We start from the raw sequence: 13,724 nt of genomic DNA on the forward strand, positions 1-13,724 counted from the left end.
AGTGGTAGAGGACACAGCATTTTGAGAGAGATACATATTCATGAATCTGATGTTAATGAAGGCATTTACATACACTTGTCTAATTCACACTTTCTTCTCCGTAATTCTACAGAACTGTATGTTATGTTGCAGATAACAATGTATCTTTTAAGTACCAGGCACACCATACAGACAAGACCTGATTTGCCTACCATGTTGGTCAGAGGAGAAAACCACAACCTTATTGTATGCGTGTAATTTTGAAGCTCCAACACAGAGGAAGATCATCTTTGCAAACTGTGTTTCTATAAGAAGTAGTTATTAATACAATGCAAATGAAAGTCTTGTCTAGTCCCCTACCCAAACACTTTATTTGTAGCCTTTGCAGTTAAAAAAAACACAACAACTCAATATAGATGTAAATTGAACTCTGTGGAAGTAACTGGAAAGGAGGACTTCCATGGAAGAAGGTTTCACATCCTCAGAGGGTCTGTTAAGCAATGAAACACATAGCTATAAACCCCACAGTTTTATCTGTGTTTGCAGATGTAACACAACACATTATTAAGTAAGGTATTGCATAGTTTTAAATATATGTTAAAAATTTAGGCTTATAACTCTGTCTTTGCATTGTGTGTTCTATGAACTTTATGGAGTGAATAATTTTTTGAAGAAATAAAACATAAAAACATAATAAATAACAAAATAAAACTGCCTATACAAAAAGCATGAGGACTAGGCATTCTATTGCCAAAACTTATTTTTTGAGTTTTGGTGAATACTTTGTCTCAGTTTCCTTGCTCTCTCCCATCTGTCATGCAAAAGCAATGGAAGAAGCCACACCCTTAGCATGTCATTAGTTCCTCTGGGCTACATACGACGGCCAAGAGAGGAACCTGCGGAGCATATTGCAGTCTAGTTACTTCATTTGGCCCTGCATCAGCAATGTTAGCACTGCTTAACAGGTTGATCATCGGTCAAGAAGCAAAGAACCTTCACGGCACTTCAGCTTGATTTATGTCTATTTTATCTTCTCCTGGGATATCTACACTGGTTATGAGAGTTGCTTATCAAGGTTTCCTCAGTGTATGCTTCAAGAGACAGCACAACTGAACAGCTCACTCTTTCTTTTTCTGCCAGAGGAACTTTCTACCATTTTACTGAACTGGACTGACTTCCTGTAATCCAGATGAGGACTAAAGCAAACTCAAAGTAAGCAACTGAAGCTCATAGCCTGGAAGAAGAGAAAAAAAGAGCCTGTCCACTTTTGATATATTTGAGACGTAAATTTGATGCAGGTATATCCTTAGGTTAAGACAGAGGTATTACATATTATTAGACTCCTCTCCTTAGGGTGCCTATTAATTCAAAAGACACAGAAGAAAGTAGCCAGTCAGTTTCTTTCACTGCAGAGATACATAAAGAAAAATATGTGTTCAAAGTGCCCGTTTGCTGTGTTGTGACGACAAAGCCTCATACCCTGTATCAATGGCAGCTATTCAAAATATGTCAGAATTAAACATTACAAAACACAAATAAAGAAAAGCATTCGAATTTCAGTAAATATAAGGTTATACTTGTGTTCCACTAATTAGAGTTTGAAGGTTCCAAATTCAATCAGTCCCCAGCAATAAAAATAACAAAAATGGTGTATAATTCTATACAACTGCAATTGCACTACACTCATATGTAAAGAGGTTAATGAAAAATTTTGGATGCCTCAATATATTTGCTTCCATTCCTATGAAAAAAAGTTGCAGCATTATGTTCTGTGCATCTGTGGCTCCTTTCTTAATTACTTTTGAACTTACTGGACAATTTCAAATGGATTTGACAGACAGAACAGAGGACTCAAAGATAATTACATTACTACAGTCTTCATGAAAATAGGCAGTCAAGTAGAAGAAGTTTATCTGCAAGTATCCCAACCAAGGGAAGAGTTGCAATCCAAATTCAGATCTTACTGAACACAAGTGGAACACTGTATATCCTTCCTCAAAAGAAAAGTTTCTACTACAGCTCATATATTCCTACAGACCATCCCTAGAGACATGGTAAACTCATGGGAAATTCTGCGTTTAAAAAAACTTGCTAAGTAACAAACACATATAGAGCCAGACTTTAGTTGCTATCTCTAGTGTACACTTATCTTTTTACTTTTCTTAATTATCAAGGCTTAGCTTAATGGAAGTTACATGTGTGGATTGATGTATAACACAGGAGTTTTAAATCTCATCACATACTGTCATATGTATTTAAACAGAGACTGCTTATTGAAGTGGTGAACCTTTTTAACAAATACCACTTCCCAGTTCCCAGCTGCCTTCCTACTCATGAGCACATAAAAACCTCTTATAGTTACAAAAAGTTATTGATAGGAATTAACAATTCAAATGCATCACATTTTCCAATATATATAATCTGGCAGCTACAGGAAGGATGAGCATAAGTGGATAGCTTGCCACAGATAAATTTGAGAATTTACATTTTGGCACAAAAGACACGTTTGGACCACGTTTTGATTTCTGGAAACAGGGAATACACGTTGAACACACTGCATTATACATTTTGGACTAGTGAGAAGGCTCTAATGGTATTGTCTACACACTGTATGTTCAAAGATCCACATGTCACACAGAAGTGGTTAATAAAGTACTGAAGTCAGTTCCTACAGGATCCTTAACTTTTAAAATTTCAATCTATTTACCTCAGTGCTTATAAATAATTGCAGAGTGGTTATCTCTTACATTCCTTTCACACAATTAATTGACAAATTAATTAACAAATAAATGTCACCTTTAAAAACCCCATCATAATAATTAATAATATTAATAATATAAAAGCCAGAGAGATATTTTCTGTGAGTGACCAAAGCTGACCAAAACCTTAATTGTGACACCTTAAATAAGTTGAATTTTCTGAGGACTGGTCCTTGGTATTTTCTAGCAATCAAACACAAATGATAATTGCTTTCATTTTCTTTTTCAATACTTTTCCAAATACTTTTAAAATACTTCTCCAAATTCAATTTCTTGAAATGTGTAATTTATTGCAAAGATCCATACAAAACAGATAACAGAGATCACAGAGATAACAATATAGATGGCTATAACTATTTGGATCAAGTTTGAAATATTAAATAGAAAGGAAATCTTAAAGTAAAAACCAAGAAAAATTAAAAACATTTGCAAAGGGACCTTCCAGAAGAGGACGCCAATCTTAAAATGTAAAGGTACTCTGGAGTGCTTGTTTGTAAGGGGTGAAATGAATCTCATCTATGGTATGCTGCATAAATTTTCACAGGAATTACATTAATGTCTTCAGCTATTAAAGCACTGTACCATTCAGGATAATATTGTTGCTTCTAAAAAACAAGAAGAAATTACAGACCAGATTTTAAATTCCAAATGCAGCCATAAATATTGGGCATTAAAAAAAAAAAAGAGAATGCAATGAAGTATCAATTTTGTTGTTAGACACTGTTAAAGTCCTTTTTTAAACCCAAATATAAATTACACTTAGACAGAGTAGTTAACTCAGATGATCATATGGTGTGCATTATGGAGCCAGAAAGAATGTCATACATATTTACAGCTGAGTTTTTCGTACTAATTATTTTTTAAAAAACATAGAGACCAGGATAAGCAAAGAAGAAATTAAACACAGTCAAACCCAGCTGTGGTTCACTCCAGTGATAAAACCTGAACTGTCAAAACATATAATTTCCATTAAAAGCCTGATAATCATAGGGATAATTCTAAAATCACTTTAAATGTACCCAAGAAATTTGCTCTAAATCAAGATGACCTTGCATGGGATAAAATAACTGCCTCAGTGATGCTTACAAGGCTGGTTTTACACATATAGGTCTATTAAGTAGCAAATTTTCTTTTTCCTTATTTAGAAGAATGGTTCTACAAGATTTTTTAAAGCAAGTTTCTCAAAAGAAATTTTAATATTAGGTACTAAAACTCCCAGATAGAAGAAAATCTGCAAAACAGGTGAACTTGGAAACTTAAATTCTTTAATATAATTGGCATCTAAATAAATGAACTGAAAACCCAATCAGTCTACAGAAAATCACTTAAATTATTGTTACTTTATATTATTCCTTACTATAGGTAAAGGGAGCTGCAGTCTCTGTTACATATAATTCAAGACAACATACATGTTTAAAGAAAATGGCTCAATTAATGAACTAAAAAAGCATTGACATACCAATTTAATTTGCAACTGTCACTTACCTGAATTTAATAAATAAAATTGTAATATGTATCACAGATCAAACTGACAGCAATAAAAACCAGGCCATTAATAAAGTGCATCTAGAGATACTGCATTTAAAGACCTATTTTTAGAACTATATTCCTACACTCTATTGCCAGTGATAAAGCAGAACCCCACTGATATTAGAAGGATTTCTCAGAGGAAACAGTATCAGGAAAACATAATGATGCAAAGTTTGTTCCACAATAAACTGAACCTTTTTCTTACTTAGAATCTACTAGCTAAGCAATTTAAACTAACTTGAAAAATAAAGTAGTAAATACTTGCAGTAAAAACACCATATTTAAAAACTAAAATTGTTAGGAAATATAAATGTATACTGACACATATTTGTATATATTAATAAAGATTATGTTTTGAGCAAAGTTAACACTTTGACTATGTTATCATAATACTACATCCTCTATCAGATGAGAATAGCAGGGACTGTATATAAATTGTTTCATCAGGTTGTAGTGCTTGAAAATATTAGCATATGCATTTATTTTGGAAGTAAGTCTACTTACAACTGAGTCTGCATCTGGACACTCCCTATTAGAAAAGAGAAAATATACAATCATAAAATGTACAAATTATTTTATTCATACAGTTCTGGTACTCCACTTAATATTTTCAATTAATTTGAAACACTACATTTGATCCTTTTGCCTCTTAGACTCTGTTAAATTTTTGTTATAAATAATCAACATTCAACTGAATGACATTTAAATAAAAGTGGTAAGTTTATGTTCAAAACACCACGGAAGAAAAGCTCTAAAGAATGCTGAAAAAGTAAACTCACAAGATATAAAAAAGAAAAAATATCAAGGGAAGCCAGGAGTACCATGCTGTATTCTAGATGAATTTATTTTAAGAGACAGGTCTCTGTTGTTGATGTGCACAGTAAGTAAAAGTCACCATTGCTAATAAAATAGTCCACATGCAGTTGCAAAACACTTTGGACAATAACGAGTTCCCAAAGAAATTAAGGCTATTCTTAGAGGATTTCAGAGCTTCTCTCTTTTAGAATTTCATTGTTTATGAAATTCTAAAAGAGAGAATTTTTTCATTCTCGTTCATGTCTGCCAAGCACAGTTCCAGTCAAGCACTAGAAGATGTTGGAAAAAATAAGAATACCCGCCTAATAAACACTTAAAAAATCCAAACAGTTGTCAGCAGAAAGGCAGTGATTGCAAGCACATTTTTCACGTGTTATATTTTTCCACTATAACTTTGATTTAAGCAGTAGTATTTAAATAAAATGAATGACACTGATTCTCTCTGATGTCTGCAAAAAGCAGAAGCAGTTACATTTACAGAATGTGGGAATAATTGAGTAGCGTATAAGTTCTCTCTAATTTGCATCTTGACAAATGAAACTGTAAGTGCCAGTGTAACTGAACAACAGTGTTTTTATATAATCAGACTGAACACCCTAAACACACGCTTATAGAAAAAAGAGGGGAAACCCCCCCAATTTATTGCAATCTACATCATCTTCTTTAGAAGGCTAAACAGGTCAAATGTAAAAACTATAGTGTCTATAAAAACAGGCACAAAAACCTGCTAATATGGAAACATGAATAAGAAATTCAGTACAGCCTGTTAAGGAATTGACAGTGAGATGAAGGATGCCATCTCCTCTGAAAGGCCTCACACAAAATAAAATATATGTGGCCAAGTTTCTAATTGACTTACATCTTATCTCCCTCTGCTGGCTAAACTGAATTCATAGCAATAGAAAGAGCTGTTTTAAAAGCTATTTTACATCTTGAAAAGACAAAGCACTAGACTTCTCTCAAAAGATACAACAATCAGATTTTCAGACATGAGTTTTTAAAAAGCGTACTCAAACAAGACAGCCTGAAGTCAATTAAAATTAAGAAATGTGAAAGCTGTGAGGCAAACTACAATGAAAGTCGTTCAGCTCATAAAGAAGATTTAAGTTAAAAAGGAAAACTCAGCAGTTTGCAAGTGCTGGTGAATTGAAAAATGATGACATTGGGTTCTAGACAAATGTGCTTCTACATCACTAGATATATGATCTTTCTTTTAAGACTAAAGAAATAGGTCATGCTTCTAGTGTAAGGTAACATTTCAGCAAATGGGGATTCTGTAAGGAAATTTAAGGATTGTAGATGAAAACTAAAACAACCAACTCATGCAAAGCAGTGGTTAGAAAAAGAAGCAAAATCCTTGACTAACCTGTATAACAACATTATGTAACAGAATACCCTGTGTATGGTATTTTTCTGTGTAAAACTGTTACTAGACATAACATCCAGCTTATGTGTCAACACTTTAAAAACTGTACTGATAAACTGAAAAGCCTATAAACCATCAGAGTTTTTCTAGATGTGGAAAGCCTGCCCTACACAAACTAAAAAAGCTTAAAGCTTAATTTAACAAGAAATTCAGAAAGGACTTAACCTCTATGTGCAAAAAGTTTCTCATGATACGTTTCATCATGTACAGGATCATCAGCTGAAGATTAAATGAGACAAAATGTAGACTAGCAATTAGATTTTTAAAAGAGATCATATCAGAATATTTTACTTAAGTACATAATGAATCCTTTGTTACTTATTTGTGATGTTCTTGTTAATTTAGAAACTATGAATTAATGCAAGAATCTCTGTAAAAGCCTATGGCATGTGTTACGTAGGAAGTCAGTATCATGCCATTATGCTTGTTTCTTTCTAACTTCATAATCTATTCACTTTTGTATTGTGTGTAAATACAGAAACAAAATAAATCAAATTTCAGTCCAACTTGTTGAAAGCAAGGCAATTTTTTTTCCCATTTCAGGATAACTGAGCTGATTTATATTTTCTGATATGAAAACCAAATTTTTTTTCTAGAAAGGGAAACTGATACAATCTTTCAATGTTAAATAAAATTTCTTTGGGAAAAAAGCAGCTTTTAGAAAACTACAATGGATAAGCATACAAAGGTAGAAAGTGTTTCATACACTATAGAAGCCATTTTTCAGCCCTCAGTGCCTAAGAAAATTTTTCCATCATGACCTCTGAGTATGGATACATTGAGTCATACACCTGAGAAGAGTTAATTTGGAGGTTCTGGACCTTTACTGACTCCACAAAACTACTTTTAATAGCTGTAAATCTTTGCTGGGGCCAGACAACATTTCATCATCCACCAAAGAATAGATGGAAAAAGATGCATGGTTTGAAAGGAGGCTTATAACATACATGACATGCGATTAGCTTGAGTAATAACTCATGTGGTGGCAAAATAATCATTTTGTTAGACAAGAAAAGGTGACAGCTACAGAATTCAATCACTCAACAGTACTCAATACTACCAAAATCACTACTCTGCAATTAAATATATTCAAGACACAAAAGACAAGTGACTGAACATACTTTTTCCTTGCTATTTGATACTGCAACAGTTTTGCATCACCCACAAAAAAAATGTAGTATCTGGAAATAACTTTCCAGAGAGAATGGATTACTTCTTAAAAGGGCACTAAAGCTGTTTAAAACACAAATATCATCAAATATCCATAACATTTTAATTTAATAATTGTAAACTAAACCTTCATCAGGAAAAAATAATTATTTGTAACAGAATAGTACTCTCAGATTACTGCTGACCAAAATCACACTATATACAACACTTCTTTACTCCAGCTTAATAAAGTACAGAAGAGAGGGTGTAAGAAAGAATAAATCACAGAAAGAACAGAAATACAGAGAAATTACTTAAGAAAACACCACCTTGTAGCTCTAAAGGCATGACAGAGAGAAGAAAAAGCATGGTTTAGAAGTGTATCACTATTAAAATTAAACACAAGAAGAAAAATAGCTATATGCAAGTAATTAGCACCTGTAGTTCTTAGATCATTAATTTTTCAGCATTACATTAAAAGGTAAGGCTGGTAAATTTTTTTTTTGAGGTGATTTTAAAGTATGTATGTATATGTTGCCTCAGAATATTTCTATATTGCTATGTTTGTCAAACTATAAGTTATTTTCTGTTAAATCAAATACTCCTATTGTGAAAACACAGCTAGATAGTATGAAAAAAATACACTGGAATATAGTGACCATGACTACTATGTAGACTGCAACCAATCCTTTTATTCAAACTCACTTTCTGGCGAGTTTTAACTCCTGGGAGACAGAGCACATGCAATGGATACAGCAAACGGTATAGCTGGGACATCAGTTATGAGTTAGAAAGATGGACTTTCAGAAATGAGTGTGTACATGATGTACTGAAAAAATATTCAAAGATTTTTCTGTCCTTTGATACTATACATAAACAGTTTTTCTAATAAAAGAGTAACTGAAGCTTCAATTCTGCAAACATAGGCATCCAGTACTTTTTCCATTATTTTATTAGGAGTAGACATGAAAATTACATTATCTACAATGTTCAAATGTCAACCAAGGGAGACCTACTTACATATGCACAGGAAACAATGAAACATGAGTACACTACTATGAATACATTTATGTTACTTCCTTAAAATCATTAGGTACAAAAATCGTAAACAGCTGTGACATTTTGATACTCACAGCGTACTTCTAAACTTCTGTTATAAACCCATTCTTTTGGAAAAATCAGCTAATATTTATCCCCATACTTCCACTAGTTTTCATACAAGACAAGGCTTCAAGATGCAAACATACTTACACAGATTCAGTATCTTTTTCTTTTTTCATTATTCCTGATAAACCAAAAGGCTTCCTCTTCCGTGGTTTCATTCCTATGGAACAAACTGTTTTCATTTAAAGATCAAAGAGGTAAGTACGTATTAGCAATGTAAAACATAGGTGCTTACCGATGTCAATATATTTTAAATGCTGTCATGAGTGATACAAAAATGTAACAGTGGAGATAGGCATAGAGGCAAACTCAGGGAACATTATTCCAATTTGTTGTTAAATAATATACCAATCAAAAAATTAAATTAAAATAAGGTTCAACACATTAATAACTAAGTCCTTATAAAACTGCTTTGCATTGTACACCTAACTCTTCAAGTTGAGTATGCAGACTGTGACTTTAATAGAAAATGGATTACTGCCAGTTTGAAGGAAATGGACTCTGCTCACAAAAACTCATCAGGAGCTATTGCTCCAGTCAGCCCCAAATAGCCAATGCACTTGGATCAGAAAGTGAACCCTGCCTCTCCCAGCTACTGTGGTTCAACATCTATTGTTATTGTCCTGCATGTAGCTGCAAGCCCCTGTCTCTCCTAAGAAGTAGGATCGTGGTCCTGTAAAAAAAAGAGAACGTCTCTTGGCTCTCCAGCTGATGCTGATTTCATGATTTCGCAGCGCTGTAGTTAACTCTAAGGCCGGCTGTCACTGAGTCTGGAACCATGCCTCCCCTCTGTTGTTTCTTCCCCATTTTTAGAACTGATATATACAGCTATAGTACAGAAAAAAAAGTTTACTTTCATAACTGTTTAATGTACTAAAATACAGGTAAATATTCCATCAGACTTGCTATCACATCTGCTCCTCTCCCCAGTTTTTGCTGAAATGACGTAGACTGCCAAACAAAATGACTAAGTTCAAGTATCTGATCCAGCCAGTCTACAGTTTTGTTTTGATGTATGATACTACTGACAGCATGCTTTTGAGCAAAATGGTGGAAATAATTTGATTTCCAAAATCTAACAACTGTCAATTCAAGCACATCATTAAAAAAATAATTATATTCCCCTTTACAGAAATACATTATATAGCACATAATGTCTCTCTCCACTCTTAGAAATTTTCAGGTTTAAATAACTCAAAACTTCTCAAATCAGGTAACTCTAAACTCAGCCATATCTTATATTTCAATAGAGACAGTATTTGCTCCAAAATTATTTTTAAATGTTAGTCTGGGCTTTATTTTCTTTCTGTGCCTTATGCTGCTCAAAACAATGACAAAAAGAGTATGAGAGTAGTTTCTGAACATGGATCTCTCTGCTTCAGTCACAAAAGATTTTAAGTCTCAGCTGCGATCTTGGCAACTTAAAAGTTGTCAGCTGCTATAGCTATACTGTCAACTCCTCTGCCTCAAAAGTAAATACACAGTTTACGCAAATAAAGCAGTTCTTAATCACTTAAAATAGTCCCCTAAGCAAAATAAGCTGTGCCAACAAAGAAAGGCTTTGAGACCATAACAGTGCATTAGACTTGGTATAACTAATATGGTAACAATAGAAAAAGCCTGGGCCTTGTTTTGACACTTGTAAATTAAGTTACAACATGGTCATCAGTGAACCAAATCCAACCTCTGCAAAGACAGCATCTTAGCCAAAGTATATTTATAAAAAACATTAAAATTCTCTGAGCTTTGGGCATCAGGCTTATAGAGTACCATTGGTCTTATTTACACTGAAGTTTGTTTCTCACAAGGAAAACCACTTTTTAGTCTACTGGAGTACTTTGAAGTTGTAGAGATTCACACACTGAATACTCTTCACTCTGTAGTTTCAGGTCCTTATCCACACCATTCTTACGTTAATAACTGTGCTACAAGAACTCACCTTCAACTGCACTGGATGTGTTACATTCTTCAAATTCAATAGGACCTTAAAGAAATGACAATGAAGGTCAAACTTAATCTAAGATATTTTAACGACTATTAATATTTCCTGAAAACACTAGATAATCGAATTATAAATCTGGGTGGTAACAGAAAAGCACAACTACCCTGCCAACTGTCAGATTGTAAAATCATACATGTACAAGTGATCATTAAACATTTGCACTCTTTTCATTCCCCAAAATTAAACCACTAGTGCACACTGTCTAAATACAATTCATTTGCCCATGTTATTACAGCCACAGGAAACATCTCTAATTAGTGCCCTCTTCTCAATCAAAATTGCATCTATAATATAGCACCAGTGTAAAGTTTGCAATTTATCTTCTTTTAATGAACAAGAGCTACATAAAGAAAAATAAAAACGGAAAAAAGCACAGCTACAGCCCTAACTTTGAGATTCACACTTTTGTTAACTCTATATTGTTAGTTATTCTATTTCTTCTTCATAGCTAATGACCTAGATGGTTAAAAGTGCTATGCAGAATCTTAAACACAGCAATAAAGAAGATAAAAGACTTAAAAAAAAAAAATTATTAAGACTAAACAGGATAAAACCACAGAGAACACTAGTTAAGTGCTGTATCTAAATAAATTCATTATTATGGCTGTCAATTACAGTTGACACAAGGTATCAGTCAATTGTCATTGCAAAGTGAAGTCCTAACCCTTATTCCTGGAATCTGACCAGGTCTAGAATTTATTTTACCCCACTATGAGCCATTTTTGGGAAGCAAACGTGAAGAAAAAATAATTACTTTCCTGCTTGGGGAATGGCAGAATCATACCAGAGCTCATGAAAGTACAAAGAAAACAGCACATGCAGGCAGGCACCATTGCCTTCAGCCCACACTAAGAACGAGCCCTCTAGCCCTTGTTTGAAACAGTAGCGTGCAACTGTATCAACAGAATCTAAACCAAAGTTTAGCATGCTAATGTTTAGCATGGGATAGAGGGGTTATTACTTACCTTCTTGTAGTAATTTTGAGGGAGTGCACACAAGTTTATCTATAGGTATATATTTTATATTACAGGTAGAGGGGAAGAAAAAACAATTCACAATTCTATACTTCAAAGGCAGCCAAAATCCACGCTGCCCCCCCACTTATGCAACTATGTCAAGTGAGAGTAAAATCTTGAAAATTTTAATTAAAACCAACAGAAGTAAAGCGATTGTGGAAACCTCAAATATAGAAACTGCTTTCACTCGCCCCAAAACACACATGCTAGTAAGTGATTTGATTTATTTATCTTTATTATGAAGTTATGATTATTTGTGAGCATCTACCATAAAACCATGAGCTGCACAATTTTCAGGGTATTTTCACATGAAATAAAAGATGTACTTGAAAGTGTTTTCTAGGATTTTCACTTATATGTTTTTCAAAATGAATGTGTCATACTTTCAGTCTTAAAAATAGATAGCTGATATAACTGATCTCAAGTACAAGAAACATGGAGACTACAAGCTTCAGTTTGATTTTAAACAGTACACCATAGCAAAACATTGTGCTACAATTAGAGGTGCCACAATGCAAGTAAAATTAATTTAGCTCTGAATTAGTATTGTAAATTACACAACTGGGATTTTTATATGATTCATGCAGTTAAGTACCTCAAATGGTTCTATTAGCAATGTCACCCAGAGTATGTATATTATACTCCTGCAGTGCAAAAATGTGTTCAACTCAGCATAAATGCTACATTTTGATAGCATTTCTCAAAACTGCAAGTGAAAAAATTTATGCTTATGTCAAACAGATAGAAAGACAATTGAGAAGCTGACAATGTAACTCAACACTCAACAATGTTAAGCGAATTATTTTAGACATAATAGATAAAATCTAACAGATTTTCTTCGAAATCTTGCAGAATTCTAAAGATTTTTTTAAGGAAAAAGTGTGCTCAAAGTAATGACTTGTATTTATTTTAATTAAGACTGAGCCTGCAAAAATTTTTCTTGCCAGTAAAAAAAAAAAGGTCTGAATGCTTGTAAAACTATTAGGATGAAAATCTGGCACTAGAACCCATCAATATCCTATTCATAATTGTTTGGCCTTCAAATGAGGCTTCTGAGAGCAGAATGTCAAAAGACCAATCTCAAATGGCAATCTTCACTGCCCTTTAAATTCAATTATTAAATAATTTCAAATGGAAGTCTAATTATACAATATAACAAGAGAAAATACAAATTCCTAACAGCTCTCTCATTCTACTAAATATTGTAAATACACAGGCATTTCAAGCTGGTCTTCCAATCCCTTCTCCTTTGCTCTCCACTAGTCAGCACACTCCACAAGTCAGCAAATCAGGGTATCTCACAAAACAAAACGCACCAAAAAAGTCCAGAAAAATGGATTTAGAGGAGTGTAGATGTCTACATACCCACAGTAATTTCATCAACATCTGTTTTATGAATTTAAATTCTATTGTTCAAAATATATTGAGCAAGAAATTCAGAAAAATACTATAAAACATAGAAGCTGAAGAACAAACGTATTACTTCTTCAGCATTACAGTTCAGACAATACATTTTTCATCACTTTGCTAAGGATTCAACTACTTCTGTTTCTTGCTTCTATACATATTCCCATTTGGCCAGGAAAAAGAAAAAAACAAAACAACAAAAGCCAAACTAACCAGAAACACTCATCCCCAAAACAAAAACAGACGGAAAAAACCTGTGAACAACAGCGACTTAAACATATTTTTAGAGAAGAACAATACACAAACTTGTTTGAATACCATCTTTTTCTTTACCCTTTCCAGCTATTAAGACTTCTCCCAGTCTTTTAAGACTTTTACACTAATAATTACGATAAATATTCAAGATTCAAGTAAAACAATCTTACTTCAGACCAGTATCTTTATCTTTCACTTCTAACATAATCAGAAAGCAAAAA

The 13,724-nt window shown here is 33.3% G+C and overlaps 1 protein-coding gene across 2 annotated transcripts in view; it reads right to left on the minus strand.

The window, feature by feature from the left end:
• The window catches only part of FCHO2 (FCH domain only 2), a 96,410-nt gene that overhangs the window by 35,567 nt on the left and 47,119 nt on the right, over positions 1-13,724 (minus strand). For both annotated transcript variants that reach the window (XM_026866767.1, XM_026866766.1), the window contains exons 8-10: positions 10,763-10,807; positions 8,911-8,983; positions 4,773-4,797 (exon numbers count right to left, since the gene is read on the minus strand). In XM_026866767.1, the coding sequence (XP_026722568.1) occupies positions 4,773-4,797; positions 8,911-8,983; positions 10,763-10,807 (143 nt within the window). The remainder of the gene's footprint in view (positions 1-4,772; positions 4,798-8,910; positions 8,984-10,762; positions 10,808-13,724) is intronic.

Source organism: Athene cunicularia, assembly GCF_003259725.1.
Source record: "Athene cunicularia isolate RWA chromosome Z unlocalized genomic scaffold, athCun1 chrZ_part4, whole genome shotgun sequence".
Classification (NCBI taxonomy): Eukaryota; Metazoa; Chordata; class Aves; order Strigiformes; family Strigidae; genus Athene; species Athene cunicularia.